The sequence below is a fragment of the Salvia miltiorrhiza genome, chromosome 4 (assembly GCF_028751815.1).
Source record: "Salvia miltiorrhiza cultivar Shanhuang (shh) chromosome 4, IMPLAD_Smil_shh, whole genome shotgun sequence".
NCBI lineage: Eukaryota > Viridiplantae > Streptophyta > Magnoliopsida > Lamiales > Lamiaceae > Salvia > Salvia miltiorrhiza.
Window position 1 is genome coordinate 34,399,268 of NC_080390.1, and position 19,310 is coordinate 34,418,577.

The window sequence follows — 19,310 nt, forward strand, 5'->3', positions numbered from 1 at the left end:
TTATAAAAAATATTATTGATATTCAAGCAAAGTTCTCACTTACAAATAAAAAGTCTTAAAGTATTTGCTATTAAGAAATGTCTTGTTTCCTCTTAAAAAAACTCTTATTTGATCTTATAAAAAATATTACTTATATTCAAGCAAAAGTTTCATTTATAGATAAAAAGTCTTAAAGTCTTACTTGATAATAAAAACAAAAATCTTACTTGTTTTTAAGAAAAAAATATTTACATTCAAGCAAAAGTTTTATTTACGAATAAAAAGTATTGAAATCTTATTTTCTATTAAGAAAAGACTTATTTAATAAATTATTTGTTATTAAGAAAAGTATTTGTTTGATTTTATGAAAAATATGTTTTCTAGTTTGCAATCACAAAAACACCATAATCCGTTCTTGGGCAGCACCCTAGTCTGTCATATTTTAGTGTTGCTGATAACAAATGTGAATTCTCTGCATAGTAAATGAGACTTTTGTTTATGAAAAATAACACTTGTCATAATAGCAAAAAAATATTTAATCTTACGGCGTATGAAATAACATTACTTTTATGACAAAAAAATACTTAACCTTACAACGTATGAAATATCATTACTTAACAAAAAAGATATGACTTTTTTAATAGCAAATTGGACTTTGTATAGAGTAAATAAGAGTTGTGTTCATAACAAATAAGACTTGTCAAAATAACAGAGTGGAATATTACTTTAATCTTATACTATATGAAGCATTACTTATTACATTGTAAATATAACTTTTTTTTCATTTCAAATAAAACTTTTTATAATAAGAAATATGACTTTTGTGCATAATAAATACTCCATTTGTCCCAACTTTTAATATTCATCTTTACTTTTTCGGTTGTCCCACATTCTGATATCCATTTTTATATTTAGTAAAGCAGGTGCTTCACTTTAATTATTTTAACACTTACATAAAAGGTGGAACTCTTATTTCACTCACAACACACTCAACCACTTTATTAAAACACGTGTCATTCTCAAATTGACACCAAAAATTGGGACGAAGGGAGTATAAGACTTTTGTTCATAAAAATAAGACTTGTCATAATAGGAAGAAAATATTATTTAATCATATTGTATATGAAATAACATTACTTAATAAAAAAAATATGAAACATAAAGTCTTATTTGTTATTAAGAAAAGTCTTATTTGACTTACATTTAAATAAGGGCAAATAGCATCAAAATCTTTGTAGTTTCACCAAAATTCACATTTTTCCCTTGACCTTCAAATGGTAGTGATAAAATCTTTAACCATTGCTCCGATTCTCGTTTTTCCCTTAGTTACATTTTCTGGCCATTAATTAGACGACGTGTCACCAACGTGGCACACTTATGCTGAGTAGATTAATTAGAAGCTAAACGACGTCATTTTGCGTCTAACCTAATAACATCAAAATTCCTGAAGTTTGGTGCGATTCTCGTTTTTCCCTTGACCTTAAAATGACGTTTTCTCGCCGTTTTGCTGAGCTTCTTGTTGAGGGTGTCAGGTTTGGTTGAGGGAACAAGGCGGTCGGCGGTTGTGTGTCGTCGTCTGACTTTAGGGGCAGAGTTGAGAGAGATGGGGGAGGCTGGGGTCGGCGAGGGCGGTGTCACTACTGCCCAGCCAAGGGCGGATGAGAGTGGATAGAGAGGGAGATTCAGAGGGTGTTTCAGTTTGAGGGAGTACAAACGAAGGACGAGGCTGACGCTCCTCGCCGGAGTTATAGCGGTGGCGGCCTTGTGCTTGTGTGTCCGTGGTGGCCAGAGAAGAAGAGAGGATAGGGGATCTGTAAAGAGAGGAGAGAGGGGTTAGCGGGATAGAAGCGGCCTGGTCGCGGCGGCTGGAGGAGAAGAGAGGAGAGGGGATCTGTAAAGAGAGGAGAGAGGGGTTAGCGGGAGAGAGGCGGCCGACGGCCTGGTCACGGCGGCCGGAGGAGAAGAGGGGAGAGGGGCAGATCATCTCTGAAGAACCCTAATTTCATTTTACACAGTCAGCGATTCGACGATCCTACGTGGATTTCCAACAGCCATGTCAGCATAAGTTTAGGGGCCGATCAATTTTATGGGAAAAATAAGAATCAGGATTAAGTTCAATGATTTTATCACTACCATTTGAAGGTCAAGGGAAAATGCGAATTCGGCTAAACTACAAGGATTTTGGTGCTATTTTCCCTTTAAATAAAGTCTCATTTACAAATAAAAAGATTTTATTTACGAATAAAATGTTTTAAAATCTTATTTTCTCTAAATGAAAGTATTATTTGATTTTATGAGAGTGGCATGGGTTTGAATAAAGTGGTTGGATGTGTTATGAGTGGAATAAGAGTCTCACCTTTTATATGAGTGTTAAAATAATTAAAGTAGAACAAAGGTCTCACCTACTTTTACTAAAAATAGAAATGAATACCAAAATATGGAACAACCAAAAAAGGAAAAATGAATACTAAAAGCTGAGACGGAGGCAGTATAATTTATTCATTTTAAATTATTTTTTACATATTATCTATCAAAGTAAAACTCTTGTTGTTATCTTTATTTTAAGTTACACACTGAACATATTTTCATTAATGAAACAATATGATTTTGCCAAAAAATAAAATTGTGGAAAAAGAAAAGAAATAGAAAGGAAAAATTTAGCATATAAATAAACCTTTGAATTTATTTTAATCATAAAATTATCACTCAATTTTCAATTGATTTATAAATAAAAAATCATGTTTTAATATAGGGTAATTGGTGTATAAATACATGAACTTTAATCACTTTTTGGTATTTAACATGAATTTTAAATCTTAATTATAAGGGTTAATTCACTCTAAATCCTTAAACTATAGTCATTTTTCGTTTTTTCCCTCAATCTTTGAACTTCCCACAAAAAACCCCCCAACTTTCAATTTTTCATAATTTTCCCATGACGGGTTTTCCGGCCAAATTCGGGGTCAGAATTTTCCTATGTGGCGTTATTCCTGCCAAGTCACCCTATATGTGGCAAATCACCCCCACGCCCTCCCCCTCACACGTCACTCTCTCTCTCTCTCTTCTCCCATCCCCCTTCCTCCTCTGCCCCCGTCTGGCTCTACCCCCTCTCTCTCTTCCTCCACCGTCGCTACAATCGTCCAGGCTGCCGTCCAGATTCCCGGATCCGCGCTCCCAAGATCCGACCTGAGAACCCTTCTCTCTGACCCACGTTTTCAGAGTTGCAGCTAGGGTTTCGCCCCCTCTTCGCCGAGAATCGAGTTGAAACGTGGATTTTCAATCGGCGCCGGGAATCGAGTTGAGGAGAGGGGGGGAGGAAGTGGGGGATGGGGGATGGGGGATGGGGGAGAGCCGACAGAGGTCCCAGAAAACGTCGGCCCTCAAGCCAACGCCGCCTGAGCTCGCTCGCCGCCTCTGAAATTCCGGCGGAGTCGACGCTGCTCTTCGGCTTGTGCCGTCTCCTGGAAACCGCCGTCCCGAGAATCTGGACGGTTGTGGCGGTGAGAGAGAGGGGGAGAGCCAGACGGGGGGAGAAGGGGAAGCGGGATGGGAGAAGAGCGAGAGAGAGTGCGTGGGAGGGGGAGAGTGACGTGTGAGGGGGAGGGTGGGTGTGATTTGTCATGTATAGGGTGATTTGGCATGAATAAGGCCATATATGAAAATTCCGACTCCGGATTTGGCCGGAAAACCCGTCATGAGAAAATTAGGAAAAATTGAAAGTTGGGGATTTTTTGTGCGAAGTTCAAAGATTGAGGGAAAAAAATGGAAAATCACTATAGTTTAAGGATTTAGAGCGAATTAACCCTAATTATAAATACATGAACTTTACTCACTTCTGGTATTTAACATGAACTTTAAACTTATTTAATTTTTGATTCGTTTTTCATTTTTCTCCAATTAAAGCTGACTTGAGATGCCTGAATCTTGATGTGGACAATTCGACGCTAAAATACGACGATGTAGTTTTTTTGTTAGGGGAAAATAATCCAAAATTAAAATATGAAAATGAACAAAAAAATTTGTCTACAAATTTCACAAATTCAGAAAGTCAATTTCGTCTTTAAGATTTGGGGATTTCAAAAGGCCAATTTCGTCATTCAAAAACACAAAGTTAAAAACGGGCCAAAAGTTGAACAATGAGGATTAATTTTTATAGCGAGAAATTGTCCACGCCAAGATTCAGGTATTTCAAGTCAGCTTTAATTTGAGAAAAATGAAAAACGAGTCAAAAATTGAATAAGTTTAAAGTTCATGTATTTATAATTAGGATTTAAAGTTTATGTTAAATACCAAAAAATGAGTAAAATTCATGTAATTGTACATTAATTACCCTTAATAATAATAATAATAATAATAATAATAATAATAATAATAGATGTTGACAGTATAATAACGACATGAAGCATAGTAATAGTGAGAAATTAAAGGACAAAGTAATGTACCGTTGGCCGTTGCTAAAGTGAATTAATCTTTGTCCAAACTTTAGTTCTAATTTAAAATTTCCTTCGTTCTAGTTATATAATTGAGGAGTAGTTTAATTAACGTTTATTTTTCCTCTTGCTCTTTTCCTACAAAGTCGTGTGTTAGCTGATTACTATTTGGAGCGTAGGTGTGAGCACGACACTAACTGTATCACAGATGCCAAAACAAATGCTGCGTGTATAATATATTTTTCACAATTATTATACAAGTATACTGACAATGATGTTCTCTCTCTTTTCACTAAAAAAATAGAAGAAAAACAAAAGGAGAGTTTCTGAACTAGAGCTCACAAATGTGGACATGACACAAAACTACGCAAGAAAACCATGTCTATGTACTTAAATTTTCTAAGAGATCATAACAAAGACTGGCATTTACACGAGTCAAGAGCGCAAATCTGAGTCAGTAATCTGTGAAGGATCTATCACGATTCCATGAATTTGCCTTCGTCTTCCAGAAGTATTCGTGTGAGATGCGGAAGAAGCAGTATGGAGCTGCACGTGAGACGGTATAGGCATCTCCTCGGAGTAACCAGAGATGCAGAGTGATCCAGAATCATCTTGCTGCCAGTACACTTGTACCATTATGCCCCTAGGATTCTCTGTCGATTCTGTTCCTGGAATACCGATGAACCTTGCTCCTACCGGAACCTGAAGGGACATGCAGAGCTTTGTCATTAACTGTACATGTATTATGTATAAGAAGTGTGCAGTAGCCTAGTTTAACGTACTTGAAGAGACACCCCGGAGTTTAGCATGAGAGTGGCATAGGTGCCCTCAGCTGCAGCAGTTTCCAGCTCTGCCTGTTTTGCTATATTCAGAAATACTTCTTCGAGAGTTGTCAGCCCAAGTTGGATATCAGCTATGCCGAACTCTTTCTCTCTCTCCTGGAGCTCGGTGAAGAAATTCTGGATATTGGAGAACAGTTTTAAGCACAGTTGCTAAGATCACTAATATGGAAAATGTGTTGTTTTACCTTCAATAGTTTCTCCTTTTCATGGGGGATAACAAAGGTCAAGAAAGATTTGCTCTCCTCTTTAGGTGTAACATCCAAATGCTGCAATAACAAATCACAGAGTTATATCTATATTCTCTCAGTAGAGCTTTTCAACTACCTGGGCTTAGACACTTACAGATTTGAAGAACTCTTTCACAGCTACATGTTGAGAATTACTGTGAGTATCTCCCTGGTTTGGAGGACTACTAACATCCTCCACAAAGCTTATGTTGGCAATAAAGCCCGTTCCAAACCGTGACTTCAACCTTATCGAAGTCCCAATGCAGCGAAGCCTGCCTTTCGCCATAATTCCTATTCGATCACCTAAGATATCTGCCTCTTCCATTGAATGAGTTGTTAGAATAATCGCACGTCCCCTTTTAGCTCCTTCAATGACATCCCAGACATGCCTCCTAGTTATTGGATCCATTCCTGTAGTCTGTCGGTTCAAAATGACTTTTTAGCAAATTAGTTTTGAGAGATGTATAGTGGTACGTAGAGATTTGAGGAATGAATAAAAGATTCTCAACCCACCGGTTCATCCATAATAACCAACTTCGGTTCACCAATTAGGGCAATAGCAACACTAAGCCGACGTCTCATTCCCCCACTATAGCTACCGGCTCTGACTTTAGCTGATTCAGTAAGTTTGACTTCTGCTAATAAGTTCTCTACAACCTGTTTAAAAGGCACAATGTTTGGGTTAATTTTCAGGTAGAACTCGTCTTTTTTTAGTGCAAGATAGTGATTGGTTATTATTCACTCTTACCGCATGAACTTAATAAGATTTGATAAAACTAAGAGATGAATTTGGGATTAGAGAGTCCATACCGATTTAATCGAAGCAGGGGTCAGACCTTTGATGCTGGCAAACAAGTAAAGGTGCTCTAGACCTGATAGTGCGTCCCACAAGACATCAAACTGTGGTATCAGCATAACAAGAGTTAGTTTCCTTTTACAACTTATTAACATAGTAAAAGTACACTTGTCAGACTCGAAACAGCTAGTCTTTCTTAAAAATATAATCATAGATTGTTGTTCACTTTATTCCAGCTCGTACTGAATAGTTACAAGTTACAAAACTTAGCGATGTCTGAAGCTTCTTTTTTGTCGGAGCCTATGGTAGCAAATCTTTATTTCAGAAACATTTAAAACTTTTAATTCAAATACAAACAAATAGAAAACAGTCTGTAAAATGAATATCTAAAAGTAGATTGGAGATTAAGGACGCCAAAAATAATAATCAGTATTTACTACGAGAGCCTCCATTTAACAGGTAGTCAGAAGTATAGCTATATAGCTCAAAGATGGCATGAGAAATTTCAAGGGGCAGAACCTGAGGACAGACTCCTATCATCCTCCGGATGGTCGACATCCCAGTAGAGTTCCGTATAGAATTCCCATAAATTAAAGCTGTCAACATATATTTGAGAACAGGTTTATGAGTCATCATTCACAAAAGATGTCAGGAAACTTAAATGCCAAAGGAAGGAACACCTCTCACCATCTCCACTAGTGACTGGTGTAATCCCAGTTAAACAATTGATGGCAGTAGTTTTCCCAGCTCCATTAGGTCCGAGAAGGCAAAACAGCTGATCCTTGGGGAAGTTCAGCCACATGCCCTGCAGGTAGGATATCCACAATCTGATTTAGCATGCATTTTCCACAGAAACAAAAATTAAGAATAACTAAACTAACTTTATATATTAGTGAAGCTAAATTACATCTATAAACTCTGTACTCCATCCAATCAACAGAAAATGATCATAGCATCTGTCCTCTTAGAAAAACTATAAAATTAAGGTCTTCACATCTATTTTTATCGGCCAATCTCACCAAATTTTCCATCCTCTAGAAGAGATACTAGTGCAAACTGATATATCAATCAACAGATAAGTAAGCCCACAGAAATGTCTTCCTTCACAGGCAATTAGTGGCTTTTTTTTTTAAAGACAGGCAGTTACAGTTAGTGGCTTTAATATACAGTCTTCTGCTTACATCCAGTTGTGCTGTGTGTTTTCTCATTCTATGCCCAGGTATGAATTAAATCATGACTATGCAGCTCCTTGTCTTAGCTACGGTTCAATAATGAAACAATTGCAGTAGAGTTCGAACAACCTATCACTCTTATGGTCGAACTGCCTGCTTAGGCACTCCTCTCCAACAATTCTATTAAGCTACTACTCTAACAGGTACATCTCATGTGATTAACGTTACCTTGAGGGCATGGTAAGGGGAGGTTCTCTTGCACCTGAAGCAACCAATCTTTGTTGCTCCAGCATAAATTTTCACAAGACCACGTATTTGAACTGCAATGCTAGAGTCAACATTGGCTCCTGCAGCTTGCTGTTTCACTATGGTTTCCTCTTCTTGTACATCCTCATCATCCGGATGAATGTTTTCCAAAGGTGGAACTGAGCTCATACAACTGCAAATGCTTCCCTCTGAAATTGTAAAGGCACATCAGAAATTTTACCAACCAAACAAAAACCAACTGAAGAACCATATTCTGAGTACCTTCTGATTTGTTTCCACCTTTCCCAGTCCAGTAGCCTGGAACTAGAAAGTAGAATACTGATTTTCTTACACCAGATGCATTTGGGAATATATTGTCCAAGTAGATGGCCAGAACGAACCACAAACAGGAAGTTGATACAAGCCATATGTAAATATCATTCTGGTAATAGACAGAAATTTAAGGATATAAATCAGTGGTAGCAGTAGAATCAGTGTCTGATAACTTATTTTAAGAATAAAGGTTTTGCCCGCGTCCTAACAATTATTGACAGGGTATATAGAGTTAATAGACTCTGAAGTTTCGACATACGATTGTTATGACACATTCCACATCATTAGGTGCACATCTCAACCTCCCTTTCCAGCTGACACCAGGATCTTGAGGAGTTTCGGTAGCCTGTGAAAGCAAGTTCAAACCTGCTGCAAAAAGATTAGGTGGGAAGAATGACCACACAGTTTGGTAGGTCTTTGAGAAGTTCTGGCTGTAAGGAAATCCAAATGTTGTGACAAGCTGAAAAAGAATTGAAATATCTGTTATCATGGGTAATCACAATGTCTTCTGTAATTTCCAAGTGAATTTCTGACCAAATTACAAACCTGAGTCAAGAAACCAATAATAAAGATGAAGTAGCCCACAGTTGTGGATGAAGATGACTTTCCAATAAAGGCAGAAAGCATAAAGGCGAAACCAACCTGACAAATAAACAACAAATAATTCTGGCACTCAGAATCTCATTATGCATTTTTCATTAGTCAAAACTTGGAAATAGATGAGAACAGTGCAAGTTTCGTGCTGGGATGAGCAAACATACCATACTCAATTGGAAAAGGTAAAACAAGAGGAAGACAACTGCAAAATTGTTGTTCAAAAAGAAATCAAATTGGAACATCATCCCAAAAAGTACTGTTAGAAGGGATGAAATAAAGGTGAGTATTCCCTCCCATGTGAGCCATGATAACCAATATGCGGTATCATAAAGGCCCATCATTGTCATAGTCTGCTCATGAAAAGAACACACAAAAAAAGGATTAGTATTGAGCAGTGCCAAGCTCATAATCCAATAGCTCTTCTTAGCTGAAAATGCAAAAGCTAATACCTGGCGAAGTTTGAGTTCTTTTTCCGTTATCAAAGCACTAATTTGGAAGACAAAGGCAAACATGGCAATGGCCAGGAAAAAGGTCGGTCCTGCGCTCTGCACAGCAGAAAATATTTCAAGTGCAGGGTGGGCGAATTCCTTTATACTGACAACCCAACTAAAGCTAGCATCTGAAATATATGTAGTCAGATAATAAGGATACACTTCAGCTCAAGATTAGAGAGAAATATACATATTCGATGTAATGAGCTGAATGAATGTATTGGATGCCATACCTCCCACTAGATATCTTGCAATTTCCCGCTCTGCAGCAAGTTGAAGAGGAATTTGAATTTTAAATGTTGGATCTTCAAAAATCCCTCGCTTAGCAAGTGGAGTAGAATTAGTCTGTATCCCGTAGCTAATTACAGTAGCATTTCTGTCTATGAAATGGAGAGCACCAGAGCACTGCATGGGATTGCTGGCAAGCCAATCGTCTGTTTCATCTGGTGTTCTGAAGTCTTTAACCTGTTCAAGCATGATATATAGTCCTTTACTTCTAGTTACACAGCATCGCACTCTTCAAATGCGCAAAACTGTAAGATAATGCAGACTTAATTTTATCATATAGCATAATTAAATTATCAGAATTTGTATCAGGCCTTTCATCATTAACCATATGGATCGAGAAGGTTTGGAGAGATAACTTACAAAAGGAAAATTGAATTAGAAAAACACAAACAACTCATCCTAGTTATATTGAATTCCTTTCTCTAATAGACTGCATTACAGTTACTGAGTTACACATTGTGATATCACAAGTTCTTATGAGTTATGATATACTTACAAAATAATTCATCCCAAAATGCATTACCATAAAACAAAAATGACATAACCAAACAATATGCCGTGAAACTAATCAAAATAATGACCTATCAGATTAATTCAAAACAACGCAACCGACATATAACCAAGTGAGCTGAGAAAACTAAGCATAAATCAGCCAAACCGGTAAAATCAAAATCAAAAAAGTTAAAAATGACCTTGTCTTCAGGAATAGGCCTGCCAGGATTATTCACTCTAATCCTCCGCACAATCTCTCGAATCCTCGCACTGTCATTCCCACTCCACACAAAGTCAAAGCACGGCAGCTTAGCGTAGTACTTGTCCTCGCACGGCGCAATCGGTGGCGCCACCAGCGGCTTCGGATCGACATTGTTTTTGAAGGAAGAGGACGCGGCGTAGCGCGCCTCGATGGCTTCCTGGATGAAGAAAATGAGCGCGATGAAGAAGAGCGATGAGAAGAGCTGGAGGAAAGTGGAGCGCTTGTTCCTCCATGAGAGCAGCAGATTTTTGAAGAGCAGAGCTTTGTATTGCTGCCACAGCAGTGGAAATCCTCTCTGAAGCTCCATTTATGGAATGTTTTGGGATTTTCTGGTTGTTGATTTCGGTGATTTTGGAAGGAATTTATATGCTGATGAAACAGAAGGGTGAAAAGGCGCGGGGAATATCAGCATGTTGACTGTTTTGCCCCTGGATTAGGCTAGGATAAAGATAATAGCTTTGAGTTCGAATTTGGTTTTTTATTTTTTTATAAGTAATTTCGTGGAAGCTTTGCAGATATCGTCAAACTAAAAATATTTAATATTAGTCAAATTGAGTTCAAAAATAAAAGGGTAAATATCATATTAAACCTTGAATTATACCTGTTTTATTAAAAATACCCTGAAACTTTCAAAATGCTCTCTAAACCCTCAAAGTATCATGGTTTTATCAAATATATCTCGCATCTCTTTTCCGGCCACCGGAAACGTAACGTGGCTCGCCGGATGCCACAGTGTAATTTAAATTCTATTTTTTTAATCCATGTCATTTTATATTCTCTTTTTTAATCCATGTCATTCTATAAATCAAAATTCATCCTAAAAATTAAAATCTAAATTGAACTTCTTTCAGGTCTCCATGGCGGCCGAGACAAATGTAGTTCTCTCTAATCTGTTCTAATATGGATAGCAAAATGCATATTAGCAAAATGCAGATTGCGAGTAGTGAGACAAATAGCAGACTCATTTGTATGTTCTAATATGTTCCAATATGGATAGCAAAATGCATATTAGCAAAATGCAGATTGCGAGTAGTGAGACAAATAGCAGACTCATTTATGTTCTAATCTGTTCCAAATTGCGTCTCATTTGTAGAATTGCGAGTAGTGAGACAAATAGCAGATTCATTTGTATGTTCTAATATGTTCTCTTTAATCTGTTCCAAATTGCATCTCGTTTATAGATCGAAGGTTTGTAATCGCAGAATTTTGTTTAATTTTCGGGATGAATTTTGATTTATAGAATGACATGGATTAAAAAAGAGAATATAAAATTACATGGATTAAAAAAATAGAATGTAAATTATATTGTGGTTTCCGGCGAATTACGTCACGTTTCTGGTGGTCGGAAAAGAGATGTGGGATATATACGATAAAATTCTGATACTTTGAGGGTTTAGAGAATATTTCAAAAGTTTCAGAGTATTTTTGATAAAGCAGATATAGTTCAAAATTTAATACGATATTTACTCAAAATTAAAAGTAAAATTTTGTCGAATTGTTAGATAAGGGCAAGGAATAGTCAGTCATGTATCTCGTTTATTTGGAAATCTTGACCAAATGTTGCGACCTTGCGGGACGCAATAATAATTTTCACAACTTTCATTATACATAGTAATTTAATCAAATTATGAAAGATGTTGGTATTATTCACCCTAAATATTAATTCGACATTATTATTGTTTCGGTGATGAATTGAATATTTAAGACATACAATGAGGTTGGTACTCTTGGTCTTTAGAGTATTCACAGTGGGGGTGACCTAACTGATCTGATAGAAGAGGGACTACATTGGGTTAAGGAGGCCACAGTGGAGTGACTTGATAGCTGACCTGATCTTTATATTTTTTTATTTTTATATTTTTCATTTAATTTTAATTGCACACATTTAAATAACACAATTTATTTAAAATTAAACTTCATTAATTTTAAAAATTCTAAAAATTACATTAAAAAAAACCCCTAAAGGATGATAATCACCTCCGCCGGAGAGGTCGGGAACCCAATTTGAATCGTACCAACTGGGATTGTATGGATCCCTTTTTTTAGAGAAATTGATAGAGAAGATATATGGAAGAAGATAGGAGAAGATGTGTGAAGAAGATATAAAGAAGAGAGGGGAAAAAAAAAGGAAAATTGGAAGGAACGGTCGAATGACCTTTTTTTGCAAAAAAAAAAAAAAATTATTTAAATCCCCAACGACCATTTAATTCAAAATTCGAATTTGTATTTTTTTAATAGGCGCGTGTAAAACACGCGCCATATATAAAACACATCGTGGCTGCCCCGATTTATCGTGACACACTCGAGTCACTGCTGATTGCAGTGAGTGGCCCGATGTGTGGGTGACTCGAGCCCCCCTATCCGATCCCCACTGCAGTGCTCTTAGTAATGACTTTTTTTTAGATGCATTTAAACATGTGAGGACATGTCGTGTTCGATTTTTATCATGCGCAAAGGTAAACTGAGTTTGTTTGTTAGTCTATTAATTCTCAGCTTGTAATAATTTAGAGATCGAATTTTTCATCTTAACTTTTTTATATAACATTTTAATGTGAATTAATATATTTAATTTTTGGCCCAAAAATAAACATATACATTATCGATAGGGGAAAAAATACAGGTTATTGATTATTATAGACATTCTTATGTATATGAATTAATTCGTAAAACATGAATAATGAATGCAGTAATAATGTATTTTTTAGGTGTTTTTTTTTAGTTGGGAGAAGGGAATTGAGCTTCATACTTTGATCAATCAATTTTATTAAGGGAGAAATACTACTGAACCCATGTTGCATGGGTGCGGGAGCGATACGATTCGAATGCGGGGATACGAATTTTTTTTAAAAATATAGGGTATGATTCGTGAATGTTACGTCTGTTATATTTATATATTATATTGTATATGACTAACCAAATTGAAAAGAAAAGAAAAGAATGTTCATAAATTAAATGTTGCATTGCAAATATAAGTTAAAGATCAAGAAATAAAATACATATTATAACTAGAATTGTAAGATAAAGCATTTCAATCTGCCACTTTTATTCTTATAGTAATTATTTAATTATTAGTTTACTACTAATTATGATAGAACTTAGAAAATAAAATATAGTAGGATTATAATTTCTTGAAATTGAATTCTTCTTTCTTGAGGGATCGAAGTGACACAAATAATTGTAGGACAATATATTGAAAAAATTGCAAAAGAGCCAAAAATAATGAAATTCTTCAAAACAACCCCAAAAGCACCCTAAACGCACCCGATTCGCGAATCCGATTTTTTTTTTATATATATAATTTTTTTGGGGGGGATATTCTCCACATGGCGACGTGGCGAATTCCGTGCGAATCCCACACGAATCGCACCAGCACCCTGCGCGTATCCGATACTGCAATGTGCTATTCTTTGAAGAATCTGTGCATCATAGTACTGAACTATATTATTTGGTACTTTTAAGTGTTTATGTTGTAAATATTGGATATATACACACAGTGTCTCTTTTGACCTTGTCCACAGTTTTAATTATGGGAAACATACACATTTTTAACTGCAGATGGATTAAACTAATAAATAAACATAAAAGGCCTAAATGCCCCTAAATCCCCTAAATAAGATCATTTTCGTGTTTTGTATTTATTTAAATTTTTCTGCCCCGGTACACCTCAACTATGTTATTAAGATATTTTTGCATTTGTCCAAGAATTCCGGTGAACTAATATATCCATGTGGCAATTTAATTTCTGATGTGGCCTAAAACTTAAACGAAGTGGAAATCTTAATAAACTGAAATTGTTTTAAATGACATGTACCTAAACGACGTCGTTTCTCCCTCATTTGTCCTCTAGTCCATCCCACATGTCCTTGTGTGGCTTCTTCTTCTTCTTCTTCTTCATCTTTCTGTGTGTGAATACTGTTTGAGTTTTTAGCAATTTATGCTTCTCCGCTGTAGAAACCGAAGCAATTGTGTAGCTCTTGTGGGTGGAAACCATACCCTCGCTAGATTCTACAGTCGCTAAAAAACCCCTCAATCCTTCCCACAACCTCTCTTTCTCTATATAGATTTCCTTAGTGATTTGTAAAATCAAGGCTACTATTGTTGAAAAAGATGGACAAATTGGGTCGTACCCACAGCGTTAAGAGCAGCGGCAATGATGTTGATAATGATGAGCCAAATGAGTTCGAATTATGGCTCAAATTCTGACGCCATTTTCCGCAGTGTTAAGAGTGACGTCGTATCACGATCTTTATTCATGGCGGTGGTTCTCCTCTCGTTGCTCTCGATCGACTCGATTATCCTTGCGGCCTCCCATGTGCCGCCGCTACTGTACAACACAGATTTAACTAATTGGATCAAGAATATGTCGATTATACTCCACGATTGGGGGCGGAGGGCCTGCTCCATAAAGAGAACAAGGGCTTCATCCTCGACGTATGCAGGTGTTTGATTATATCTACGCCTCAAGCTTCAGTGCAATTGAGAAGATGGGCGGTGCCATTGTCCGTGACAGCAACTTGGCAATCGCGTCGTTGGGCGACAACATCTTGGCGGAGCATTGACTACTGGGCGGCGATACGGTGTTTGCCCTAATTACAACACTTTAAATTAAGATAAAACGATGACATTTTATTTTAAAGAAAACATAGTCGTCCGGTACATCGGCCGATTGTGACACGTCAACTTTTCGTTGTTGCCAAGTCAGCTTCAATTTGAGGGCAATTCAACGGATAATGCAAAAATAGCTTAGTAACATAGTTGAGGTATACTGAGACATAAAAATTTAAATAAATGCAAAACACGAAAATGACATTAATTGAGATAGTTAGCGGCATATAGGCCAACATAAAATTACAAGTATGTTCTTAAGTACAAAAATAAAACATAAAGGAAAAAGTTTTGTTGGATATAATGAATGTTCAAAATCGCATTTTTTAGACCAATGTTCAAACAGTTTGTTCTAAATGGAATAAAGTTTGGGTAATGAAAATTCCACTATATGTAAGATGGAATTTCATATGGTTAATATAGTTTATAGCCTGAATTCTTAGCGTAACTTCGTTTTTTATAGTAGTACTTATCATACCAAAACTATGCATTAACGTTTTTTTTTTAATTAAAATCACACTTGAAACGATGTCTAATTGTTATGAAATCATAGCAGAGTTTGATGTATTTTAATTTTAAGAAAAATTCTAATTATAAATAACTTGTCACCGAACTATCTGAATAGTCGAATAGATTCTGACCACACCTACCCCACTCCTCATCTCGAGAACCCCTCACTTCGATGATGAATTGGATTATTACAAGACAATCCATTTCAGTCTCCTGCCCATGCAAATATAAAAGAAATGGTTACATTGACAAGATCCAAGGGCTATTACGTAATTATTGCATAGCAATTGGTTAGTTCGGTCAGTTCTTTTTCAACTTTGTAAATACTTTTTCATTTTCACTATATGAAAGTGAAAATGGATAATTTTAGATATTTGTATTTACTCTTTTTCATATATCTGAATTTTCTGAATGATATACAAGAATATGCTTAGGAATTAGGATGAGTGGACTGCAGGCCAAAGAATTTTGAAGTCATTTTCAAAGGGCAGTTCGGTCAGTTCAGTTAGATTCGGTGAAGGGCATTATGGACATTAAAAACATCACACTCCCATTATTATTTAATTAGTTAGTTAGAGACGTTGGAGCTGTAGGCACCGTGTGGATCATTATATTTATAATATGGCTCAGAATCACAAATAGCAAAATAGTCAATAATAGCAAATATTTAAATGAATCTGATCTATACTTGCAAAATATATTACGATTAAATGGCTCATCTATACTTGATATGCAAGCAAAAATACGTAACTTTTGTTTAGTAATTTCATGTCGACCCCTAGCTCTCTGCCTTGGGTGTAAATGCTAGCGATACATCAACTATGAAATGCAGACAATGTAAATACATATTTTTAAGATTGCGAATATGCATGATTACATAGTACATAAAATTAATATTCCTTCCATTTTGTCATTTTTTTGTGTCCATCAAAGGCACAACACTTTCTTTTTTAAAATATGATCCACATCATTTCCTTATCTTTTATGAAAAAATCACCCTTAAATCAATTTCAATCACTCGATCATTTCATACAATGGTGAGACATTTTCTGCACTAAATAAAAATCACCACAAATTTTATTAAAATATGTGCCCGTCAAAAGTGTCATACTTTTGATGGATGAAGGGAGTATAATGTTATGGAAGTAAAATGAATGAATGTATATAGTTTAATTACAAATTATAAATTTTAAGTATCATACTTTACACGAGAAAGATATATACTTTTTATTTATCTTGTTCTGCTTGGATGATTTAACCCGTAACAGTAAATGGTGATTCAAAATAATAAATGATGACTTATAAAACTATATATAACAGTTGTGAGTATTTAACGTGAAAGAAAAATCTACATTTTGTTTTTTGGCAGATGCAAAATCTACATTTTATAAGGAAGTTACATTATTCTGCGAGGGGGCTGAGAAATCAAGTAAAACTGTGTATTAAACTTATAATTAAAGATCCATATTTAAATTTTTGAGTTGACCAAGTTAAAATGCATTATTGGCCTTAAATTCGAAAGTTTACTTTGCCCGATCAAAAAAAAAAAAAAAAAAAAAAAAAAAAAAAAACTAACTAGGTCATTGTTTTATCGTTGACAAGTTGATAATTATATGAGAGTGTATAAATAAATATTTTAGGAGTGCATCATGAATATCATCCGTAAACAAGGATTGATGTGTGTTTAATATATATATATTTTTTTGAAATAGTGTGTTTATAATTATTATAGGTAAAGGTTGCGCGGAAATTAGTTTAATTGTGTATTTGTTAAATATATTCGCTAAATTTCTACGCGGCTTGACCTATAACTTACATTTTATTTTATTTTTATTTTTTTTCTCTTTTAGTGATTGCTATATCTTACTACATGTTTTTTTTTTTTGAGGAAAAAGAAAGATTTTTTATTTCTCACAAGAACATTGGATATGGAGTAGACCCACCACATAAGTTGGGGGTTCAATCCAAACATGATGTGAAATAAAATATCTCGCAGCTTTCGCTAAACAATGAGCGATAGCATTAAAAACACGCTTGACGAATTGAAGACGAAAATCTGAAAGCAAAGCAAGCTCAGCTCAACACAAAGAAGCCATGACACCCAATTCAAAAATATTTCTCTCCACCGAACCAATCACGTCGCAAGCCCGTTTGCAATCCGATTCCACCACGATATCTTACATGTTATTAATATTATTAGACCTCAAAATTTGAGAAAGACTGTTAAACCACGCAATAAGAGTACAAACTTAGTTAACTGACTTAGTAAATAAAGTGCGTAAATTCAACATTATCAATTGACCAACGACTATTAAAAAGGTTATGTGATCCCAAACTACATGCTCCAAGAAATTTAATACTACACGAATATATTTGAGATTGCATGTGATCAGGTTGTGGAAGTTGATTGATTTAATCAATCACAAAAAAAAAATTGACCAAGTGGGAGCAAAACCAGGTGATTAAGGATAATTAGGATCTAATCACTAATCATCCTTAACCGATCCTTTCACCTTAAGCAACATTGAGAATAATAAACACATTGTCTTGCACACAAACAAACGACCACCCAATTCGAGTTAATTATTTATGCACGTGAAATTGTACAACAACTACATACGTATACACTATCTCCCTTCGTTAGTTAATTATATACGTAAGTGATTACGTCACAATTTGTTGGTTAAAACTAGATTCCGTACGATAACTTCTTGCAGATTCTAGGGAAGTTCACAAAGTCAGTAATCCCATGCTTAACATATTCCTATACATATATGAGTCTAAGTTAGCTTAATATCTATAATCTATATAATATACTCCCTCCGTCCATGAAAGAACTTCCTAGGAGGGAGTGGCACGGGTTTTAATAAAATATTTTATAGTGTATTGAGAGTGGAGAAAAAGTTGTAAAGTGTATTGAGAATTGTGAAAAAGTATTAATAATTTATTGTGTTGTTTTAATTAATGTTATTTGAGTGGTGGGAATTTTCTTAAAAGGGGAGTATTTTTTAAGTGGTGGGGTATTGTCCCAAAATAGGAAAAAGTAGGAAGTTCTTTCGTGGACGTCCCGAAATAGAAAAATAGGAAGTTCTTTCGTGGACGGAGGGAGTACTATAAAAGAGGAGTTTTCTCCCTCCATTTTTTCCCATCATTTTTTCTCTCTCTTCTCCCATTAATTTTTTCATTATTTTTTATCTCTTTTTTCTTTTACAATTTTAATACTTTTTTAAATAATATCAAATTTAATTTATGAAGAAATATTTAATAAGCATCTTATGTTTAAGTTTATAACAAAATATTTAATATGGTATAAAAATTATTAAAAATAAATTTTAAAAAAATAAGTTCCTAAAATTTTAAAATATTCTATTTTCTTTCTCTTTGTTAAAATTGTAATTACAATTCTTTTATTTTTGTCTGTGTATGAAAATATTTATTTATATGAAAAAATTGATGGGAGAAGAAAGAGAAAAAATGGTGGGAAAAAATGAAGGGAGAAACCCCCCTTTTATATATTATATAATTTAAAAAAAAATGAATTTCTTAATTTTGTGAAACAAATTTTGTTTATGGGTTTAGTACTTAATGAACTTTGGGGTGTTAGTTGCTATCAACGTTATGTTAGGGGCTTAAGTATAGTTGGGGTGGTAACGTTAGGGGTGTTTTTGCATATTAACCCTTTAATATAATGTGTATATATTATATCATCTTAATTTTTTTCATGTATGTTTTGATTTGGACGAAATTAAAATTCAGGGCAAATTCTGAAATGAGCTAATGTTTATGTATTTATACTACAACTTTATATAGCTAAAAAATATATCAAAATTCACTAATAATTTTTGGATTTACAATCAATTAATGCCTCAAAAAAATATGTTGTAAAATGAAAATCAGTAAAAAGTAATTAAAAGTTCCAAAAATCCTTTCAAGACCAATAGAAAATTTGAAAGAAAAATATCTAGATATTTTGGTGGAAATTTTAAATAGATAATAATAATCACTAGATAAAAAGATTTAGTCAAGTTTTTGGTCATTCA

General features: G+C 34.9%; 1 protein-coding gene across 1 annotated transcript; it reads right to left on the minus strand.

The window, feature by feature from the left end:
* Positions 1–4,618: 4,618 nt before the first annotated feature.
* On the minus strand, positions 4,619–10,598 carry LOC131021297 (ABC transporter A family member 2). The gene is made up of 16 exons (XM_057950425.1): positions 10,094–10,598; positions 9,347–9,578; positions 9,072–9,241; positions 8,787–8,972; positions 8,572–8,667; positions 8,285–8,485; positions 7,975–8,134; positions 7,675–7,901; positions 6,962–7,079; positions 6,794–6,870; positions 6,289–6,378; positions 5,992–6,135; positions 5,594–5,896; positions 5,437–5,517; positions 5,192–5,368; positions 4,619–5,111 (listed from the first exon to the last, which is right to left on the minus strand). Exons 1-16 carry the CDS (start codon positions 10,460–10,462, stop codon positions 4,845–4,847), a joined length of 2,898 nt encoding a protein of 965 aa, XP_057806408.1. The 5' UTR covers positions 10,463–10,598; the 3' UTR covers positions 4,619–4,844.
* Positions 10,599–19,310: the final 8,712 nt, after the last annotated feature.

Excerpts from the sequence above, each read along its gene's own strand:
- LOC131021297 (XM_057950425.1), bottom strand. The coding sequence starts at position 10,462 with ATGGAGCTTCAGAGAGGATTTCCACTGCTGTGGCAGCAATACAAAGCT. Across the intron at positions 8,135-8,284 it reads TGGAATGTGTCATAACAATC|AATGATATTTACATATGGCT; the intron begins GTATGTCGAAAC and ends GTCTATTACCAG. Across the intron at positions 5,518-5,593 it reads TGAAAGAGTTCTTCAAATCT|CATTTGGATGTTACACCTAA; the intron begins GTAAGTGTCTAA and ends TTGTTATTGCAG.